The sequence below is a fragment of the Schistocerca nitens genome, chromosome 1 (assembly GCF_023898315.1).
Source record: "Schistocerca nitens isolate TAMUIC-IGC-003100 chromosome 1, iqSchNite1.1, whole genome shotgun sequence".
Taxonomy (NCBI): domain Eukaryota; kingdom Metazoa; phylum Arthropoda; class Insecta; order Orthoptera; family Acrididae; genus Schistocerca; species Schistocerca nitens.
In genome coordinates this window covers 1,143,857,931-1,143,881,960 of record NC_064614.1, presented here as the reverse complement: position 1 = coordinate 1,143,881,960, position 24,030 = coordinate 1,143,857,931, and the positions used below count along the sequence as shown (strand labels likewise).

Here is a 24,030-nt window from a genome sequence, read left to right as displayed (position 1 = left end):
CAGTTCCAGATAGCTATCAAGTACACTATGTCAATGAAACCATGTACACTTAAATAAAATATGTATCTATTGGAATAAGGAACAGTTGTTTTTCAGGATTTGTACTGCAGAGTCAAAATATAATAAACCTATTTAAGGCAAACAAGATGAAAAATCCCTTAAATAAAGCTATGCACCTTAAAGCTGTTTTCCAAGAAATAGCACCTTGTAAAACTGAACAACAGCAAAATAAAAGATCAAAAATAACTTCTTATTGCAAAATGGTAGTATTTATATAGCAAAGAAAGAGCAAACACAATGGTATATTTTGAAGGCCTGAGTTTCAAGATCCAGCAAAAGAGAGAGATTTGGAAAAACTAGTTAATAGAACTACGTATGGGATTACCTCATGACTCATGACACAAAGCAGGACATGAAATAGGCACCACACATTCTTTATACCTACGTCTGTTCCTGCATGGTATGCAGAATATTTGTGTTTCATTTTAGAAAACTCATTCCTTGTGGTACAGTTCGTTACAAATGTATTCAATTTTGTAACAGTGACATTTCTAGTATTGCACTAATCTTCTATGCCGATTTGCTATCATTTGAGTTATTAGTACCTATTTATAATCTTCATCTATCAAAACATGTTTATGCATGGCTGGCAATCTGCAGTGCACAATGATGTGGAACTGTATTACACACAGAGGTCTTCCACATACAGCAATGGTTAGACTGTGGCTCCCACTGCAGTCACGATAGCATTGGCTGCAATGGCAAAGAGGGTTACACTCAGAACTGATACCTGAGGGGCTCAAATTTGATGTACATATTGGTTGCTGATGGCTGAACCTATCTAGACCTGGAACAATTGGAGGGATAGGAAATTGTGGTAAGCAACCCAGAAGCTCCACTTGTCCAGTACAAATATCTGTAGGATGTGATGGCAATTGGTGGTATCATACCTCTACCACAGATCAAACAACACAGCAATCAGATATTGTCATTGTGCAGAAGCATTGCACACTGCAGGTTCTAGATGGATCAAATGTTCTGTGGTGGACCACAGTGCCTGAAACTCAATTTGAAATTGAGATAAATATCCTCTGACTTCCAGGTACAACACAGTTGTCGGTTGTCCATTCTTCAAATTATTTATGCAGCCCATTCATTCGAGATTGGTCAATAATTAACCGATATTCGAAGGCCTTTCCCCAGTTTCAGGATATGAATAATAATACACTTCCACCATCTCAAAGGAAATTCCCGTTCTTGCCAAATATGGCAGAAAAATCAGAAAATGTGTTTCATGCTGTCATTGCTAAGGTGTTAAAGCATTTGACTGTGGGTTTTTATCAGGTCCTGGCACTGTCTCAACAATCTGCTAAAGCGCTGTAGAACTCCCATTCACTAAATGCGATTTAAGATCTTGTGCATGGAAGGTAAGTAGTTTTGCTCCACCAGGTGTTTCTGGGTCAAGAAAGAAGGCTGGTAGTCACTGAAACAGATGCTTCACTGTAGCATGCTTTGAAACATTCAGCAATGATTGCTTCTAATGCAGCATTTAGTGGCACCTGCACACAGAAAGTGTTAAAAAGCTTGCAGACTCCTGCAGACACTCTCTCACTGTGTTAATCCAATATTTTTTAGTAGGGTTTGTAATTTTTAACAATAGAGAAATTGTGATTCTTGAGTTTCTCCCGGCGTATTTGATAATCAAAATATCCACGGGTGTGCTGCCGGTCTATAGTGTCCAACGGGCCCGTTGGACACTATAGACCGGCAGCACACCCGTGGATATTTTGATTAATAGAGAAATTGGTTTCTGAAAACCAAGTCTCCTGAAGTGCCATGCAGATTACAAAGTAGTCATTAACTGATGGAGATCGGATAGGTGACAAAAGTAGCTATGACAATTCCTCTGAAGGAGCGTAAGAGAACTGTTTTAACATTACACCTATGAAACCTGACTAACCTCCACAGGCAAAAAGTTTCCACTAAAAATTAAGATAAAAGCTCTAGTGTACAACCTATCACTCTTAGGTACACTCTGAATGAGATGAACAAAAGGGACTCCACACTGCTCTAGGTTAGTGGACAGTTCTTCATTTGTGAGTAGTGTTATGTCCCAAAGGAAAATATGACTTTGAACCCTGACAAATTTGTTACAAGGAGAGAGTTTGAGCTTGATACAGGCCTGAAGTGTGTGTGTGATTGGTTAGCATTCAAACTATCTTAACAACAGAGATCCATTTCTTGTTTTCTCTATTGCAGCACTTATTCTGAACCTATTCTCAATATTTTCAGTGCAGAACAGTGGCTTCACTGTTGTAAAGGGTTCTCTGTCAGTTCTGGAGCACACTAAGAACAGCAAACCATTTCTGCTTGCAGGATTCACATTCCATGGAGTGGCCAAAGTTAGAAATGCTGTGGAGGTAGTAAGTATCGGCATAAAAATCTTGTCTTCTTTCACCTGAGATGGCCGTGTTGGCATGACCACCAATATTGGTGAGTTTGGTCCGTTTCATTGCTGGGTATCTGCACTGATGATCTCACTTGACCTGATGCTCTCATGATGCACCTCACCACTGCAAAGGCTATCTGGCTTAGCAGCCTTTGCTCATTGTCCCTGTGCCCTGGATTAGACATGCCCATACTTCTTGGGATACACGTGGAGGTTACAACTCAGGCATCAGGCAGTGCGATCCCCGCACTATCGGGAGGCTACAGTCATGAAGGTACAGAGGGCACATGATAACCCTCTGGCAAGCCACACTAATAGGTGGACAAAAGGCCTTGTGATTCTCAAGTATCCAGCACAATCGATGAGCCAACACTCTCTCTAACAATTTTAATAGCACATTCAAGAGACTGAGTGGTCTATAGCTATCAACGAAGTTGCAATTTTGCCTGGCTTAAGGACTGGGATGATGGAACTGTCCTGCCATTGTGAGGGGAATTCAGTCCTAAGCCAGATTCAACTGGAAACCTTGGGCTGATAGCATTCATGACCCATGTTCAGATGTTGAATCATTTCACTGCCCTGTGTCAAGGCCGAAGGCCACATCTCAAGACGAGGGCTCTAAGCAATTCCCATTCATTAAGAGGGCCATTTTATGGTGCACGGCAGTTTGCAGAAAAAAAATTGGCAAGCATCTTACACCCATTGTTTGCATGCTTGAAATTCTAAACTGAGTAGTGAAGTGTTAAGCAAGGACAGACAGTTTTGTAACAGACCAGAAAGGACCAATGGCTGGTATTGGCCTATACATGGCTTGCCACGCATCTAAGGAGGAAATGTTCCCAGCATTCTTTTTTCCTCTGTTCAATTAAAAAAGAGTAGCTGCTTAAAGGTTATGAGGTTTGACATTAAGGGACCTTACTTATACACAAACAACAACAAAAGTTTTGCATCACCCCAGTTCCCAAAACTCCTGAAAATAGACATTGATTGTGGATAATGTAACACAGAGACAGTCCATCTGACAGTTCAGAGACGTCACTTAACCCGATCAAAGATGTAAACAACCATGCATGAGCAGTGCCCATTAGACGGAAGGGGTTTGACAGCTGATCAGATCCAGTCATTCTACCAAGGAGGTGGTACACGGCTTGTATTGTCTGTAGTTCAACCATGCCTGGACGGTCAATACCGCGGTTCGTTCATATGTCCACATAGTTACTTTGTGCCAGGAAGGGCTCTCAACAAGAATAGTGTCCAGGTGTCTTGGAGTGAACCAAACCGATGTTGTTTGGACATGGAGAAGATATAGAGAGACAGGGACTGTTGATGGCATGCCTCTCTCAGGCCTCCCAAGGGCTACTACTGCAGTGGATGACCGCTACCTATGGACTACGGCTTGTAGGAACCCAGACAGCAACGCAACTATGTTGAATAATGCTTTTCTTGCAGCCACAGGATGTCGTGTTACAACTCAAACTGTGTGCATTAGGCTGCATGATGCACAACTTCACTCCCGACATCCATGGCAAGGTCCATCTTTGCAACCATGGCACCAAGCAACATGGTAGAGATGGGCCCACCAACATGCTGAATGGATGTTCCGGATTAGCATCACGTTCTCTTCACCGATAAATGTCGCGTATGCCTTCAACCAGACAGTCGTCGGAGACATGTTTGGAGGCAACCCCGTCAGGCTGAACACCTTGGGCACACTGTCCAGCAAGTGCAGCAAGGTGGAGGTTCCCTGCTGTTTTGGGGTGACATTATGTGGGGCCGACATATGCAGCTGGTTGTCATGGAAGGTGCCATAATGGCTGTAGGACACGTGAATGCCATCCTCCGACTGATAGTGCAATCATATCGGCAGCATATTGGAAAGGCATTTGCTTTCAGGGACGACAATTCACGCCCTCTTTGTGCACATCTAGTGAATGACTTCCTTCAGCATAGCAGCATTACTTGACTGGAGTGGTCAGCACGTTCTCCACACATGAACCCTATCAAACATGCCCGGGATAGATTGAAAAGGGCTGTTTATGGACGACGTGACCCACCAACCACTCTGAGGGATCTACGCCGAATCGCCGTTGAGTAGCAGGACAATATGGACCAACAATGCCTTAATGAACCTGTGGATAGTATGCCACGACGATTACAGGCACGCATCAATGGAAGAGGATGTGTTACTGGGTATTAGAGGTACTGGTGTGCACAGCAATCTGGACCACCACCTCTGAAGGTCTTGTTGTATGGTGGCACAACATGCAATGTGTGGTTTTCACAAGCAGTAAAAAAGGGCGGAAATGATGTTTATGTTGATCTCTATTCCAATTTTCTGTACAGGTTCTGGAACTCTCGGAACCGAGGGGATGCAAAACTTGTTTTGATGTGTGTATTTGAAAAGCATATCACAACCCCAGATTGCCACTGTAATTATTTTTTTAGACCACTGTGTGACCAGCTGCTGGTGTTGGGGGGCCATGGAGAGGGAGAAAGGGGGAGGGGGCAGTGATGTTTCTGGTGTGTGAATAATTGCCCCAGCTCTACTCTGGAGATAGTCTGCCAATTCCCCAACTGAGGTGCCCAGCTAGGAGGACCGGTCTGATGAATGATGGCATGGTCACTACAGAACCTTCAGAGAGTGGTCACTATCTTCATGCACAACTTGAAATCAGAAAGTAGTACTCTATGTATCATGTGGATCATGTTGGGATGAAGTATTTCCTTGCCAGGAGGTTGGTAAATATTACAGATGATTATGTCAGTTGCCATCCGATCTCACACAGCTATCACTTGTAAAAGTGCATGATGATTTTGTTAGCTGGTAGGTGCTTTAGAGTGCAAAAGGTGCTGTAGGGTGCAAAATTGCTAAGGTTATAAGGTCTGTATTAGAATTTAAGAAAAAACAACTGCTACATAAAAAACTGAGGCGAAAAAAGGCAAAAACCCAATCACGCAACTTTACAAGAGGAGCAGCTAAGGATAAGGGCATCCCTAGGAAAAATTTTCCAAAACATCATTGAGTTGGTGGAAGTCCCTGTGAGGGGCATCAAATTTGCTTTGCCACGCTGCTGCGGCGAATAAAAATGAGACGCAATCGAAAGAACATGTGCCAGCCACTAAAACATCGGACAAAGTAGATGGCAAACATAGACGCAAACGTAAACGGTTAAAAAAAATGGGTACCAGATCAGAAAGTGGTGGACTGTCAAGGGTTGGGAGCAGTAGGTACAGAGAAGGGCAGGTTTGCCACTTAAAAAGTGGTGGTGACTGTAGTGCATTTAAAATTAATTGTGACTTTAGACGTTTGGCTCACTGGCGGGGACATGATGCCGTTCCCAGGTAACACCAATGGTGAGCCGGCTTCCACTACCACGCTGCCAGCGGCTTGGTTGGTAAGGTGCCTCCATTGCCACACCGGGGATAAACAGTATCACGTGGTGTCGCGCTTCAGATGCTTCTGTGTTCGTTAGCTCTCTTTGGTCCTTAAAGTGTTCTGCGGTCGCCAGGTGTTGTGAATAAGTGTTCTTGTGTTGGCATTGCATTGATAATAACAGTGCAGCACGTCTGAACACGAGATTCGCAGTAAAAGAACACGTTCACCGGCTGCATAGCTAATGAGCTATGGAAAAGGAATTCTAATCCGTGGCCGAGGTTATATATTTGAGTTCTCTGTGTGCAGTTATTCTGAACTCGAGTGCAATAACGGTAGTTTGATTTTAGATGTTAGAAGAGCTGTGGACAGAACAGCTGCTGCACTTAACGTTAATTGATCTATGGTACTGAGAATTGCCAAGCAGAGGAAAGAAAGGAAGACGCGAGTGAAGAAGCAACAGCAGGTCATTTTTTATTAGAAACGCTAGGGGAGAGAAGATATGATTTTGAGTAATGAAGATGGATGCATTCCAGCAGAATGCAATCTGGAGACGTGTATGCTTAATATAAGCACAAGGAATATCCTACTTTAAACAAACTTCTTTCCAGCCTCAAAGAAGGAGATCTGTTCAATGGGAGTAGATCATCACTTTGAAACTGTTTACACGAGCTCAGTTTCCGGCAGGAAAAGTTTTCATCTCTGACATTTATCATCAAGAGAAGTGACATAGAGACATGCAGAGACCAATATCTGTGTGCAGTGAATAGTGTTTCATTTGAAGACTTACTTTGATTGGACAAGACATGGGTTAATATGTGTCACATGTCGACAAAGGAGTGGATGGATCACACAGCACAGGGAATGATGAAAGCACTGATACGCAAGGATGGCAGGATAATTTGCTTCCATGCTGGCTCTGCTTGTGGCTTCTTTCCAAACTGTTTATTGTTGTTCTGTTCTAGGAAGCAAGGTCGCTATAATGAGGAAATGAATGCCAAAGTTTTCATGGAGTGGTTTTCTGATGTTCTGTTGCAGAATATTCCTCCAAATACAACGATAGTAATGGACAATGCGCCATACTACTCTGTGATGATAGATAAAATACTGATAATACAGTGGAGAAAAGTAGATATTTTGCTCTGGGTGCAAAGAAATGTTCCATCAGATAAAGTTGGTTGGTTGGTTGGTTGGTTTAAAAGACCGAGGGGGGAAGGGGTGGGGGTGAGGGTGGGGGGTGGGGGGGGGGAAGGGACCAAACTGCGAGGTCATCGGCCCCTTGTTCCCAGTAAAATAATTACACAAGGAAAGAGGAAAAGAAAGGAGACATACAGCACAATAACAGAAGAAAGGAAGAACGACAGAAGGACAACTGGCACTACAATGGACAAAGGACAACTGGCACTACAATGGACAAAACAGGAAAAGAAAATCACAGAGAAAAGCAAGAAACAGATAGAAGGGATAAAAACAAGAGAGCAGATGTCTGTGGCTGGCCAACCAAGAGAATAAAAGGAAAAGCCAGCCACTATGCGACACAGTTAAAACATCCAGCCTAAAAGCATTAGAGTGGAGAACACAAAGGGACAAAGGACATGCGCTAAAACTTACATAGAATGATAAAACCCACTGTCATGTATAAAACGTAAAACTAAATTAGCCGGTGAGGCGTTCTCAGCTAAAATTAATGGCAACGAGTCCAGTAACTGAAGAGTCCGTCTCAGAGCAGCCAAAGAAAGACAGCTCATGTAGATATTAGGGCCACTGTCAGCCGGGTGCTGCACCAACACTGAGGCGGGTATTCACAGCGCAGGAGGTAGCCCTGTGTCTCCAAAGTATGGCGAACGCGGAACCGACAGAGAACCACAGAGTCCCCGCAAAAGCCCCGCGTGGAGGTCTTCCACACATTCGTAGTCTCCTTAATCACCGGCAGTTTGTTGTGCATACTGAGGTTATGCCATTCCGTCTCCCAAAGCTGCAAAACCTTGCGGTGTAGTACTGAGTGCAGATCAGTTGCAGAGAAACCAATCTCCTTAAGCGGTTTCCATGTAGCCAATTTGGCCAGCCAGTCGGCAAGTTTGTTGCCTGGGATGCAGTCGTGACCTGGGGTCCAGAGAAACACCACTGAACGACTAAACCGTTCTAGGCATAGATGGACTCCTGGATGGTCCCTACCAAAGGATGACGAGGATAGCACTGGTTGATAGCTTGTAGGCTGCTCAAAGAGTCAGTACACAGAAGAAATGACTCACCAGGGCATGAACAGATGTGCCTCAAGAGCATGGGATGTAGCCACCAGCTCGGCAGTGAAAACACTGCAGCCATTGGGCAAGGAACGCTGTTCAATATGTCCTCCATGGACATACACGAAACCAACATAATCATCAGCCATCGAGCTGTCAGTGTAAACCACTTCATGGCCTCAGTACATGTGAAGAATTGAGAGGAAATGGCAGCAGAGAGCCACAGGGTTAACTGAGTCCTTAGGGCCATGTGAAAGGTCCAAGCGAATCCATGGCCTAGGTGTACACCATGCAGGTGTACATGAACGTACCTCAAGTATAGGTGGAAAAGGTAAGGACTCCAGTTCCGAAAAAAGGGATTGGAAACCAACTGCAATTGGAAGCCCTGACCTGGGCTGCAGATGTGGGGGATGAACCACTGTGGGTGAGAAAAGGAGCTGGTAATTCGGATGCGCAGGAGAACTACCAACATGTGGCACGTAATTGGATGAATGGAATGACGCTGACAGAAGCGCATAACAAATGACTTTGCAGCCGAAAACTGGAAACCATGGGCTACAGCCCATGACTGCGTCTTGTGGATGGCTCCCTGTAGGCGCTGCTCAGCAACATCAGTACTGGGTGGAGCAGTACGAAATGCAGAAGTTGTCTGCATACAGAGAGGATGAGATGGACGGCCCTAAAGCTACTGCTAGACCATTAATGGCCACTAAAAATGGAGACACACTCAATACAGAGCCCTACATGACCCCATTCTCCTGGTTAAGGGGGGAAATACGGGAGGCACCAACTTGGACCCGAAAAGTACGAAGCGACAGGAAATTTTGGATAAAAATCAGGAGTGGGCCTTGGAGACCCCACTCATATAATGTGGCAATGTCACCAGGTCGTGTCATACACTTTTTGAAAATCAAGGAAGACGGCAACCAGGTTTTAGCATCTGGATGTTCGGATGGCAGACTCGAGGGACACAAGATTATCAGTGGTAAAGCAACCTTGGCAGAAGCCACCCTGACATGGAGCCAGTAGGCCTTGTGACTCCAGGACCCAACCCAACCGCCAGCACACCATACGTTCCAGCAGCTTACAAAGAGTGGTGGTGAGGCTGATGGGCCGATAGCTATACACATAAAGCGGGTTTTTACAGGGTTTGAGCACAGTAATGATGGAAAGATGCATCGCACCAGATCCGGTTGAAGATAACGAGATGTCGCTTGTAATCAGATGAAAGAGGTTTAATCGTCTGACTGTGGATCCGATCTGGCCCAGGAGCTGCGTCAGGGCAATGTGCTAGGGCACTGAGGAGCTCCCACTCTGTAAATGAAGCATTATACGATTCACTGTGGCATGTAGTGAACGAGAGGACTTTCCCTTCCAGCCGCCATTAGAGTGCGAAAGGCTGGGGGGTAGTTCTCCAACGCAGAGACTCCAGCTTAGTGCTCAGCCAACTGCTCTGCAATTGTGTTCGTGTCAGTAGATAACACGCCATTTATGTTAACAACAGGAACACCTATTGGGGCCTGGTACCCGAAAACACATTTGATCTTTGCCCAGACTTGGGAAGGTGATGTACGGCACCAAATGGTCAAGACGTATCTCTCCCAGCACTCCTGCTTCTGTCATTTGATAAGTTGGTGAATGCGGGCACAGAGCTGTTTCAAGGCTATGAGGAGTTCCAGTGAAGGGTGCCACTTATGCCGCTGTAGAGCTCGCTGTTCCTCCTCAATTGCTTCAGTGACTTCTGGAGGCCACCAAAGGACTGCCTTTCGCCCGGGGCAGCGTAAGGACCGAGGGATCATGTTTTCTGCCACAGAAACTACTGTTGGCATCACCTGCTCAACCATCACATCGATGTTACCGTGTGGGAGAGACTCAACAGTGACAGAGAGGTGAAGGCTTCCCAATCCGCCTAGTTTAAAGCCCATCTGGGCACGCATCCGTGGGCCTGATGCCGAGGCAGTGACAGGAAGATGGGGCAGTGACAGGAAGATGGGGCAGTGGTCACCACCACACAAGTCGTCATGTACTCTCCATTGGATAGATGGGAGAAGTCCTGGGCTGCAAATTGATAAATCGATGGCCGAGTAACTACAATGAACCACACTGAAATGTGTGGCGGACCCAGAATTTAAGAGGCAGAGGTCGAATTGCGACAGCAAAGTTTCGACATCTCTGCCTCGGCCAGTAAGCATGGTACCACCCCACAAGGGGTTATGGGAATTAAAATCTCCCAGAAGTAGGAACGATTTAGGGAGTTGATCAATCAGTGCAGCTAATACATTCAGTGGTACTGCACCATTTGGAGGAAGATATACATTGCAGACAGTTATTTCCACACAGTTTCACCACAGACTGAGCTTAGGACATAAACACAAACCCCACCTGACACTCGATTTAGTCACTATGGTTCCTGTAATATCCCTTATAGCCGCGGAGGGCAGTTGTCCGCATTGCCAGGAATCAGGTTTCCTGGAGGGCAATGCAGAAAGCAGGTGTAAAGTTTAACAGTTGCCATAGCTCAGCCAGGCGGTGGGGAAAAAAAAAGGGCCACAATTCCACTGCAGGATGACATCATGTGACTGGGAAGGCATGAAGCATCCAATGAGGCAGTTTACGCCTCAGGGTCACCTGCTGCCACTGACTTATTGCCTGAGCAGTCTATATCCATTGTGTCCGAGGGTCTGGCGAGATCAAGGTCCTTGGTGGACGCCAGTATCTCCACCTCATCCACAGACGCAGAACTTGTATTGTAGGGAGCAGTGGTGTGGGTGCAACCGTAGGTCTCTTGGTCTTGGGGATCTTCTTTTTGGATCTCTCTCGCTGTTCCTTGTGTTCTTCTGGCTGGGAGGATTTCACTGATTCAGTTTCCGGGACTGAGGATAAGCGTGAAGCCGTTCAATCAGCTGCCACTGGCGGGTGTCATCTTTCCCACTAGCAGAAACCTGGAAAGGGAGTGACCCAAGGGACCCCTTCCTAGCGACAGGAGCCGAAGGAGTTTTACGCTTCTCTAGCTTAAAAGTGGGGACAGACGTCCCTGATGGTTGGGGGAGTGTTGCTCCTGAAGTAGATGGTGCAGGAGCAACAGGGAGGGAAGTGCCCCCCCCCCCCCCCTTCAAGGGTGCAGGTGCAGACTTACAGCCCTGAGAAGTGACTGAGGTTGGTGGAGCTGATGCGGCTAGAACTGTTGTAGCGGCAGCTTAAAACTGTGTCATGCACACCGGATGTAGGCGTTCAAATTTCCTCTTAGCCTCAGTGTTGGTCAATCGGTCTAGGGACTTGTACTCCATGATTTTCCTTTCTTTCTGGAGAACCCTACAGTCTGGTAAGCAAGGCGAATGGTGCTCTCTGCAGTTTACACATATGGGAGGCAGGTCACGTGGAGTTTTGGGATGTGACATGTGTCGCTGGAAGTACAGCGTGAAGACTTATGGCCAAATTTCCAGCATTTAAAGTACCGCATTGGGGGAGCGATACAGGGCTTTACATCACAGTGGTAGACCATCACCTTGACCTTCTTGGGTAATGTATGACCCTCTAAGGCCAAGATGAAGGCACCAGTGGCAACCTGATTATCCCTCGGACCCTGGTGGACACTCTAAATTGGTGTGCAGCTCATTGTCAGACTGCAGAAGGTCCCTGTGAAATATGATACCCTGGTCCATATTTAAGCTCTTGTGGGGCGTGATGGTTACAGAAACATCCCCCAGCTTGTCAAACGCAAGTAACGCCTGTGACTGGGCAGAGGATGCTGTTTTGATCAAGACTGACCTAGATCTCATTTTGGACAATCCCCCCCACCTCCCCAAACTTTTCCTCTAAATGCTCAACAAAAAACTGAGGCTTCATCATCATGAAAGATTCCCCATCTGCTCTCGAACATACAAGGTACTGGGGTGAATAAGAGCTGCTGCCATCCTTAGCCTGATGTTCCTCCCATGGTGTGGCCAGGGAGAGGAACAATTTGGGGCCGGACTTCTGTGTGTTGAATTGAGCCCGTGAACACTTACAGACTGCTGGTGTTTTACCACCAACAAGAGATGATGTACTACACTTCATCATGTGGCATCCACCCTGCTGCCACCCACCCTGACCAGGGATCCTCCCCACGGGTGCCACCCAGCCATGGCAAAGGCCACCTGGTAATTACATCTACATCTACATTTATACTCCGCAAGCCACCCAACGGTGTGTGGCGGAGGGCACTTTACGTGCCACTGTCATTACCTCCCTTTCCTGTTCCAGTCGCGTATGGTTCGCGGGAAGAACGACTGTCTGAAAGCCTCCATGCGCGCTCTAATCTCTCCAATTTTACATTCATGATCTCCTTGGGAGGTATAAGTAGGGGGAAGCAATATATTCGATACCTCATCCAGAAATGCATCCTCTCGAAACCTGGCGAGCAAGGTGTAGAGCGCCTCTCTTGCAGAGTCTGCCACTTGAGTTTATTAAACATCTCCGTATCGCTATCACGGTTACCAAATAACCCTGTGATGAAACGCGCCGCTCTTCTTTGGATCTTCTCTATCTCCTCCATCAACCCGATCTGGTACGGATCCCACACTGATGAGCAATATTCAAGTATAGGTCGAACGAGTGTTTTGTAAGCCACCTCCTTTGTTGATGGACTACATTTTCTAAGCACTCTCCCAATGAATCTCAACCTGGTACTCGCCTTACCAACAATTAATTTTATATGATCATTCCACTTCAAATTGTTCCGCACACATACTCCCAGATATTTTACAGAAGTAACTGCTACCAGTGTTTGTTCTGCTATCATATAATCATACAATAAAGGATCCTTCTTTCTATGTATTCGCAATACATTACATTTGTCTATGTTAAGGGACAGTTGCCACTCCCTGCACCAAGTGCCTATCCGCTGCAGATCTTCCTGCATTTCGCTACAATTTTCTAATGCTGCAACTTCTCTGTATACTACAGCATCATCCGCGAAAAGCCGCATGGAACTTCTGACACTATCTACTAGGTCATTTATATATATATTGTGAAAAGCAATGGTCCCATAACACTCCCCTGTGGCATGCCAGAGGTTACTTTAACGTCTGTAGACGTCTCTCCATTGATAACAACATGCTGTGTTCTGTTTGCTAAAAACTCTTCAATCCAGCCACACAGCTGGTCTGATATTCCGTAGGCTCTTACTTTGTTTATCAGGCGACAGTGTGGAACTGTATCGAACACCTTCCTGAAGTCAAGAAAAATAGCATCTACCTGGGAGCCTGTATCTAATATTTTCTGGGTCTCATGAACAAATAAAGTGAGTTGGGTATCACACGATCGCTGTTTCCGGAATCCATGTTGATTCCTACATAGTAGTTTCTGGGTTTCCAAAAACGACATGATACTCGAGCAAAAAACATGTTCTAAAATTCTACAACAGATCGATGTCAGAGATATAGGTCTATAGTTTAGTGCATCTGCTCAACGACCCTTCTTGAAGACTGGGACTACCTGTGCTCTTTTCCAATCATTTGGAACCCTCCGTTCCTCTAGAGACTTGCGGTACACGGCTGTTAGAAGGGGGGCAAGTTCTTTCGCGTACTCTGTGTAGAATTGAATTGGTATCCCGTCAGGTCCAGTAAACTTTCCTCTGTTGAGTGAATCCAGTTGCTTTTCTATTCCTTGGACACTTATTTCGATGTCAGCCATTTTTTCGTTTGTGCGAGGATTTAGAGAAGGAACTGCAGTGCGGTCTTCCTCTGTGAAACAGCTTTGGAAAAAGGTGTTTAGTATTTCAGCTTTACGCGTGTCATCCTCTGTTTCAATGCCATCATCATCCCGGAGTGTCTGGATATGCTGTTTCGAGCCACTTACTGATTTAACGTAAGACCAGAACTTCCTAGGATTTTCTAGCAAGTCGGTACATAGAATTTTACTTTCGAATTCACTGAACGCTTCACGCATAGCCCTCCTTATGCTAACTTTGACATCGCTTAGCTTCTGTTTGTCTGAGAGATTTTTTTTGCTGCGTTTAAACTTTGAGTGAAGCTCTCTTTGCTTTCGCAGTAGTTTCCTAACTTCGTTGTTGTACCACGGTGGGTTTTTCCCGTCCCTCACAGTTTTACTCGGGACGTACCTGTCTAAAATGCATTTTACGATTGCCTTGAACTTTTTCCACAAACACTCAACATTGTCAGTGTCGGAACAGAAATTTTCGTTTTGATCTGTTAGGTAGTCTGAAATCTGCCTTCTATTACTCTTGCTAAACAGATAAACCTTCCTCCCTTTTTTTATATTCCTATTAACTTCCATATTCAGGGATGCTGCAACGGCCTTATGATCACTGATTCCCTGTTCTGCACATACAGAGTCGAAAAGTTCGGGTCTGTTTGTTATCAGTAGGTCCAAGATGTTATCTCCACGAGTCGGTTCTCTGTTTAATTGCTCGAGATAATTTTCGGATAGTGCACTCAGTATAATGTCACTCAGTATAATGTCACTCGATGCTCTGTCCCTACCACCCATCCTAAACATCTGAGTGTCCCAGTCTATATCTGGTAAACTGAAATCTCCATAGGGCCATTGCCAGGATGCTCCAGGGGGATGGGCACCTACCGCTTGGCATACGTGGGGAGTTAACGGTGCAGGCATCAGCAGAGTGATCCCTGTGGGGTTAGGGGGCTACAACCAACAGGGTACATCGCGGCTCCACCACAACAGATTTGCTACTGTGCTGGATATCAGGTGTAAACAAGTCCATTACCATCACCAGCACAATAAATGATACTGCACAGTGGATGCAGGGTGACCTTGTACAACAGCTGTAAAATGAGAATGGGCGGAAGTGCAGATCCACGTCGACATAGGACATGAAAGGTCTCAGTGCACGATGGACACAATGCACCATGTAAGGCACCCCTCCCCAATTGACTTGCTCTCTGGGAAAATTTTGAAATATGGAGGTCAAACCCCACAGGGGACCATCACATAAAGGCCGAAACATGTGAGACTCCTTTTAGTCACCTTTTACGACAGGTAGGAATACCTCAAGCCTATTCCAACTGCCAGACCCGGCAGTTATGTGTACGAATGAGAAAGCAAAAGCCATAAGAGATATGTGTTGCAATACCAAAATGTTAATGCCATGCAGTCCCGGAATAGTCCAGGATGAAGATAGTGTATGTTTAGCCGCCCTTAGTACAAGCAGTACTGTAACATTCACGATTCTGGGAGGAGAAAGATATTGTCCTTGCCTCCGTTACCTATTTCAAAAGGAAAAAGGCAGGATGGTAGTGGATGGAACTCTAAATGTCTGCAAAATATCAGCCCAAGGCGTTGGAGATATAAAAGGGGGTTACAATGACATTGTTCGCTATGATCAGACTAGAAACCAGGGTGTGAACCGCAGTTCCTGAAAGCTGACAGAGATTGCCCCAAAGAGAAGAGGGAGTAAAACTGTTAAAAGAGCTTTGAAAATAAAGCCCTCAAGCTTGTTTGTTATCCTCAAAAATGGCTTTTAAAACTGTGGAGAGCTAGTCTCCGTGTGCGGATTGTGTCACAGCATGCCTCAGTCCACCAGAGGATTGGGGTACGACATGGCAAGGAAGAGATGCAAGGTATGGACATTCTGTGGCAGTAAGGTATTCTACCTGGTCATCAATGCAAGGAAAATGGCTTTCATCAAAAGTGGCCAGTGAGGAGTAGAGCTGCCAGTCAGATTTGGAAAGCTGCCACTTGGCTGGACGCCCAGATGGGACAAGCATCAGCAAACGAATGACACCTGTGAAATGGTCCGGCAAGTGTGTGTCAGAAAGAATGAACTACTTGAGATGATGAACAAGCTGAGCAGTATGAATTGAAAGGTCCAAGTGGGAAAAGGAGTGTGTGGAACTGGAAAGAAATGTGGGTGTACCCATGTTCAAACAGATTAGACTGAGCTGGCTGGAGATATCTACTAGGAGGGAGCCATTCTGATAAGGGCATGGAGAGCCCCAAAGGAGGATGTAATTTCCCATTCTGGATTTAAATATTTCTGTGATGCATTTGTATTGACTAAAGAAATCTGTAAATAATCATTCATCTCTTCTATGAATATTTGCTACTCTACCATTAAGATGATTTGGCAACTGCCAAAGAGCAATGAATGGGATTTAAAAATAAGCCACATGAGGATTTTAACACACTTTTGTCATGGATAAATCTCAATATGGCGTACACACATATGATACTATGATTGAGGAGGGGGGCGGGACACGTAAGGCACTATGATCGGGGAGGGAGGCAGGGGTGGGGGGAGGATGAAGAAGAAGAAGAAGAGAGATTAGCTACATAAATGAGAAATTAATATCTTGATTATTATTCCAGAATTTCATTCACGTACTACATTGGCACTGTATTTAGTCAAAAGTTCTTTTTCGATAGCTCATACTCAAATGGACCGGAAAACCCACGGCGAACCTCTACACTAAAAACACACACAAAAAAGATAGAGTATGTATGCTACTACTTGCCAGTATCTTGGACATCAACATTCTTGATTGCATCTGGAAAGGCAATATACGAAAAAAAGTCACTTTAACAAGGAAAATTTATATACATTTACAGTATAGTTTCAGCAACTGATTACTTTTCAAGACATGCTAGCCTTCATCACGTGAAGTGTTGCTAATTATTGATGAAATGACAGTTGTGTTTAAAGAGCCATTAAACTTACACTTGTCTCTCTAGTAGCATATAACACAGTACAATCATTTACATATATAATAGTGGAAGCGCATTGCAGTGTAAATTCCATATCACACCTATGCACTGAAAAGCAGCACTACCCCTTGACCAATCAATGATTGTCAGAAAGTGCAGTGAACTGGTCAGGCCAAAGTGCTCATCCTACAGTATACAGGCTGTGCTCAATATGACTGAGTATTGGAAATCAGGTTTCTGCTTCCACCATATTCATCAAACCAAAAACACTTTTAGGTAATGAGACAACCATACAGTTGTCAAAAGAAGACAGAGCTTAGAGACCCTTTTCATCATTGAGGGTATCATCATCCACTTTAACTCTCTGAATAGTGGCAAGTTGGCGTAAGGTGTTAAAATATACACATGACAAAAGTTGTAAAGCCAATGGTAATTATGTATTTATTCTGACAGAGTAAACCCATGATGAGGTAGTCCACTGTGTCCTCCATTTCACAGGCAGAGTGATCAACACTTCTGTCCTTTGTGACAAGCCCACAATCAAATGCGAAAACATATCTTGCCTCCAAATTAGCAAGTACAAGATTTATCAACAGTTTCCATGTGTGATGCAGTACACAATTTCATTTCTCTGACATCTGTAACTCAGCTGTTCATTACAGATTTCTGTACCTGTCCTGACTACACTGCATTTTCTACAAGACACGATTTACGACAACTGAATATAAGATGAAGTAAGTTTCAGTATTATTTATGAAAAGGGAAGCAGAAAGTGTTTCAAACACTGATGAAGCAAGAATTTAACTCATACGCATTTCAATCACTGCAAACATACAAGAGGACACTGAATACAGTCACAATTTCTGCTGTCATAGAAACTGTGAAACATGTAGCACACTGCATTCAAGAAAATGAGTTGCAGATCTGATGTGAAAACATTATGTAACATAAATGGCTTAAAATCAAACTTTTAATTGTTACTCCACAAGACCTTCCAAGAGTTAGGACCTTCATCTCTGGAAGGAAGAAATGATGTCAGGGTTTATCCTCCCATCAACACCAAGTGCTTTGTAGACAGAACACATGCTTACATTGGGGAAGGAAGTCTGTCTTGCCATTGAGATGTAACCATCCAGAGATTTCCCTTAAGCTATTTAGTAAAATTATGGGAAACAATTATTGATGGCCTGACAAGATTTATATGACTGTCTTCCACAATATGAGTATTGTCTTACCACTGCATCACCTCCTTCATTCCTAATCTTTGTAAAAGTTACACAGTAGACACTCTTTGTGGTTTACGTGTGATATGTCATTAGATAATATGTATCAAAATACTCGCCTGAGACTATATTTGACATAGGCTCTCTGATTCTACCATGCAGTTTCTACTATCAATTTCAGTGTCGGCACGTAAACAAACATGTTATCGACGTTAAGTTTCGGGGTGAGGGCAATTAGCAGCTCACGTCACCTACATATTCTCAGTATTACTGGTAAGCCTTCAACATTCGAACACGCTCTCGCCTCTTCGCTAGTCCATACACCGTCTTCACTGGCATCGAAGTCCATATATGAAATAAACCTTCAAACAAAAAACCTGGCAGTTGGTACAAAAGGATTGGCATATGCCATCCACTTTATCACATTATGTAAGCTTGTACTTAGATGACCAGAATATCATTAATAAACAAATGTAGCTACATTGCTGGCATAAGTCGCTGTAAACACAAAAACACACACACTGGGGACATAACTTATTCGCATATGGCACATGCGTGTATGTAATTTCTGAAGACTAATTCGCTCAATTAAAATAAATGTTGTCCACATAATCATAAAAAATACTGCATTTTTGATATAATTTGCGCAAATTGATGTAGTAAGAGCAACTTTACGTATTACTAAGACTACGTCAAGTTAAAAGAAATGTCCTCTGCTTACAAGTGCGAGTTTTTGTGCTTACCAGCCCATTCTTCAGTGTCATTTAATAAAGTACCTCCACTGCATGGAGCTCACGAATTCGTTTTGCGGGTAATGAATTCATCTTGACAATGAACACAATAAATTTACATACTTTATTTCTTACGGTGCTGAAAGTTTACGCGACAGATGGGCTAATATTCGTTCATTCGTTCTAAGAACAAGCACAAAGTTATTAAGACAGGGTTTCCAGGATTTTTTGGCATTAAGAAGATTTGTGCTGGTGAAATTATTGTAACAGGAAACGTTCAGTAGAAATGTCACTTTACCACATGTACAGCAGAATTTTCAGTACTAACCTGCCGCTGTGAAGTCCTGCTACACAAGATCCGGACGCCCCGCTGCAACATCACTAACAGCAGTTACAAACTCACACTCACAACACGCAACACCCACGCCACAAGCACACTCCAGTCTCCACTCTGGGAAACACACACCCAAGGTTGCTACATACACACACCAGTAAAAAAAAATCTATCTCCAAGGTGACATTAAAACCTCTGCGTACACGATATTCCTTGAGCAATCTACAGAGATGCTACACGCCCACAATTACGGATCACAGACTCCAAGGGAAGGAAGTTCGAACATCCTTGCTCGAAAGTATCAGTGATCTCTTGTCTCAACTATAGAATATAAATATCTATGACGTGAGCGTTCGGATGCGCAGAATGACAATTTCGTCCTGCTCCTGATGAAGTCACGTGATTTTGGAACGGAACATTAATTACATTAAGCCTAGTTTAGACGACGACACTAGGTTGCAGGCAACTGCGGTAGCGGCCACTGCACAAGCGCGCCGCGCGTTTGCGCAACTCGTTGGTGAAACTAAACACTTTCGGCGTGTTCCAACTTTGGCGACACTAGTTGCATGAGTTTTGGGATTATGTGTGTTCGTAGAGTATAGACAAACTGAAATACGAAGTGGGGAACGGAGAACAATGTTCGCGTTTTGGATATTATGCTTTGCACAGGTGTTTGTGGGATTTCAGTGATGCTGATTACAAAAATAAGCAACATATTACTGCTGCTGAGACCATCATGTGCGATCATAACATAGATGGTTTGACAATATCTGAGCTGCAGGGTAAAATTTATTGAGGTAGGAGCACATATACAACTGAATTAAGAAAAATATAAGCAAGTGCAATTCTAGCTGTGGCAATGCTCTCGTCTACAAGACTAAAATCCCATTGTTCGAGTTGGCCAATTCTTTGTTAAGGACTATTGTTGACAGAAGGGAAGGCTATACAAATTCAAGGAGCCGCATTCTTTATTCAATACTCATCTGTTTAAAACGTCAATGCAGGGCTCCCCATTCACATATGTTGGAATTTTGAAATATTGCCACTGTACAGATCTGTCTTCAAGAGAGTAGTTTGCAAAAATTCTCTTCTTAATGGGGCCTGCTTCGAATAATTATTGATGCTAATGTTAATAATTACTACTGTTAATGTTAATAATTATTGGTGTTAATGAAATAGCGTCATCACCAATTAAAACCGTATCTTATAGCAGCCGAGTGTTCTCGATTGTAATGCATGCAATATGATATGTAATTTCAGTTCTGGCGACAGTGCTTCATGCATTACAGTACCTTTATTCCTTATCGCATAATTAACTCTATTTAGAAGAAACGTGAACAGTTCTGGTGACATTCTAAGATAATTAAAAGAACTTCTAGGATCTTCCACTATAAATTATTGCAGCAAGGATGCTGAGCAACCGAGCTGACGTCTTTTCTTCATTCAGTCACGAATCGGAACACGTTTCTTATTTTTTTTCTTATGCAGCAATTCCTCGCAATAATCTTTAACTCCACCACAACTCGTCCGACGTGCAGCTGCCAAAACTTTCATTTCAGACACGACTCAGGTACCCACAAAACTGGTGTGACCGTGTCTTTACAATGACAATGGAGACAGCGCAGAGGTGTCGCGAAAAATCAATTCATTTGTAACTATGAAATTGTTACAGTAAACATGGTAAGCGATTTGCACCATCGATTTGCCGATTATTATTTTCAGTTTTTCTTTATTTACCCTTCTTATTTTTACAGACAATTCTAATATCTATAACATTGTACCCCATCTCATCAGAAAAGTAACCATACAGTGGGTAAAACATAAAATACACAAGATCAATGATCGAATTTTGGAGTAATGAAAGAAGTGACAGCCAACAATATTTTTTTACATTTCCTATTGCACTGATACATATTGTTGAATCAGCGCCAATTATTTACGTTACCGTGACACTATAGTAAAATGTCTCATGCAGAAGTACTTAGATGCACACTAGAGTTTGAGAATCTGCATAAACTGAAGGAAATTAAACAGACTGTGGTGTGTTAAGTTTTACCACATATGAACATAGTGCTGATATGTATACACTGACACAGTTTGCTTAGACACACTTGAAAATTTATCTATCACTTGTTACATAAACACATGTCCATAAAATCGCAAAAATTATCTCTACCATACAAGATTTTATAACACGGTGTCTCGATATGTTTCAACATACAAAGTTCTTCATATCAATATGACATTTACAATTATCCACTTGTTGTTCACACCTATGAGAAGTAACTGGTCCTCCTTTCAGATTCATTTCTTTACAACCATAACAACAACAAATACTGCACCATAGCAGTTACTGCAACTCAAAGGAGCAGAAACATATATAACACAAAGCAAATACGTGTAATACCCCATTTTCGCTATTGAAACAAATTGCAGACAAGCAGTGTTGTCCCAAAATCACGTGACTAGTCCGCTTTGATATTGAGAGCGCCTGCAGTCGACTATGTTCTTTCGATAGATATACACAAGTCAAAAAAAGTTTTTTATCACCTCGGTTCCAACATTTCCGGAAACTGTACAGAAAATTTGAATAGAGATCAACATAAACATCATATCCACCCTTTTTATTGCTAATGAAAACTACATATTGCATGTTGTACCACCATACAGCGATACCTTCAGAGGTGGAGGTCCAGATTGCTGTGCACACCAGTACCTCTAATACTCAGTAGCACATCCTCTTCCATTGATGCGTGCCTGTATTCGTCGTGGCATACTATCCACAGGTTCATTAAGGCATTGTTGGTCCATATTGTCCTGCTACTCAACGGCGATTCGGCGTAGATCCCTCAGAGTGGTTGGTGGGTCACGTCGTCCATAAACAGCCCTTTTCAATCTATCCCAGGTATGTTTGATAGGGTTCATGTCTGAAGAACATGCTGGCCGCTCTAGTCGAGCGATATCGTTATTCTGAAGATGGTCATTCACAAGATGTATACAATGGGGGCGTGAACTGTCGTCCATGAAAAAGAATGCCTCTTCAATATTCTGCCAATATGGTTGCACTATCGGTTGGAGGATGTCAGTCACGTATTGTACAGCCGTTATGGCGACTTCCATGACCACCAGCGGTGTACGTTGGCCCCACATAATGCCATCCCAAAACATCAGAGAACCTCCACCTTGCTTCACTTGCTGGACAGTGTGACTAAGGCAGTTGCCTCCAAACACATCTCTGACAATAGTGTGGTTGAAGGCATATTCAACACTCACTGGTGAAGAGAGTGTGACGCCAATCCTGAGCAGTTCATTCAGCACGTTGTTGGACCCATATGTACTGCCCTGCACGGTGTCGTGATTGCAAAGATGGACCTTGCCATGGACGTCGGGAGTAAAGTTGCCCATCATGCAGCCCATTGTGCACAGTTTGAGTCGTAACATGACGTCCTGTGGCTGCACGAAAAGCATTATTCAACATGGTGACGTTGCTGTCTGGGTTCCTATAAGCCTTAGTCCTTAAGTAGCAATCATCCACTGCAGTAGTAGCCCTTGGCCGGCCTGAGCGAGGCATGTCATCAACAGTTCCTGTCTCTCTGTGTCTCCTCAAACAACAACATCGCTTTGGTTCACTCTGAGATACCTGGACACTTCCCTTGTTGAGAGCCCTTCCTGGCACAAAGCAACAATGCAGACGCGTTAGAACCGCGGAGTTGACCGTCTAGGTGTGGATGAACTGACAACGTGAGCCATGTACCTGCTTCCTGGTGGAATGACTGGAACTGATCGGCTGTCGAACTCCCTCCCTCTAATAGGCGCTCCTCATTCATGGTTGTTTACATCTTTGGGTGGGTTTAGTGACATCTCTGAACAGTCAAAGGGATTCTGTCTGTGATACAATATCCACAGTCAACGTCTATTTTCAGGAGTTTTGGAAACTGGTGTGATGCAAAACTTTTTTTTGATGTGTGGATATCAAATGGTCTCAACCCTTAACATAGATATAGTACCTATGGTCGAAGGTCTCAACCATGTCTCAACAATGTCTCAACCATGGAGGTAAAAAAATGATGGGAGTGGCCCTGTAGGCTTACGTTGTATGTTGTTTTGAAGCCAGAGTAGGTGGATCCTGCCACCATCTTAAATAGCCCAAAACATTAGCAGACTACTGTTTGCGATTGCATTTTGTTCATTATTTTTGTTGTGTGCACGCAGCAGCTCTTTTAAACACTAAAAGTTACAACTATTACATGAATAACATAGTGTAAAGAAGGCAGGCATTTTCGAACGTTTTTCTGTCTTCAAATGCTCTTGCAATACGACAAATTTGGCCAGGTTAATGTAGCTTTTTTTTGTTAATATATTTTGAATATCCAAGAAGGGAAGGATGTGTTGTGTGAAGGATGCTTTCGTAATGTATTTTATTCCACTTTTACTATATTTGTATCGATAGCAAATGAATCTCTCATTCCGAAACCAATTCTTGTTTGCTTACTGGTGCTGCTTCCTGTTTGTCACATTTTCAGCTTTCAGTTCGTATTCACAACATTTTTACTATTCACGTTTGCGTAAAACTTACCTATGTGTCCTTTGTTAGCCTACAAATGCGTGCAATGACGAAAGAAGCAAGGCACGCAATTGTATCTTGTGTATGTCAACAAAGTGAACTATTATTAAACATCAAAGAAACAGAACTGCATAAAGATAGACATCCATGTTGAATAGAGTTCTTGTTTTATTAGATTGTCAGTGCATTAGTCTCACTTTAGCTTACACATTTCACATTCATATCTCACCTATGATACATTGTACAGTATGTCGCCAATAATAGCGGCTTATAGGGTAAAACAAAAGGCTATAATTTTTGAAACATCTTTCAGCATTGTGTAATGCTACAAATGTGATTAAGGGGAATGGTCTCAATCATTTAAGATCCCATAAAATGGATATTTTGCTTTAACATTAAGGTAGGTAACCTTTTTTTTAGTAATGATAGCGTAACCTGTGTAAGATGTA

At 43.5% G+C, this 24,030-nt stretch overlaps 1 protein-coding gene across 1 annotated transcript in view; it reads right to left on the bottom strand.

Moving 5' to 3' along the window:
• Positions 1-19,215, bottom strand: part of LOC126199658 (pyruvate dehydrogenase E1 component subunit alpha, mitochondrial-like) — a 97,688-nt gene extending 78,473 nt beyond the window's left edge. The window contains exon 1 of the mRNA XM_049936590.1: positions 19,012-19,215. Coding sequence (XP_049792547.1) covers positions 19,012-19,062 — 51 coding nt within the window. The 5' untranslated portion in view covers positions 19,063-19,215. The remainder of the gene's footprint in view (positions 1-19,011) is intronic.
• Positions 19,216-24,030: the final 4,815 nt, after the last annotated feature.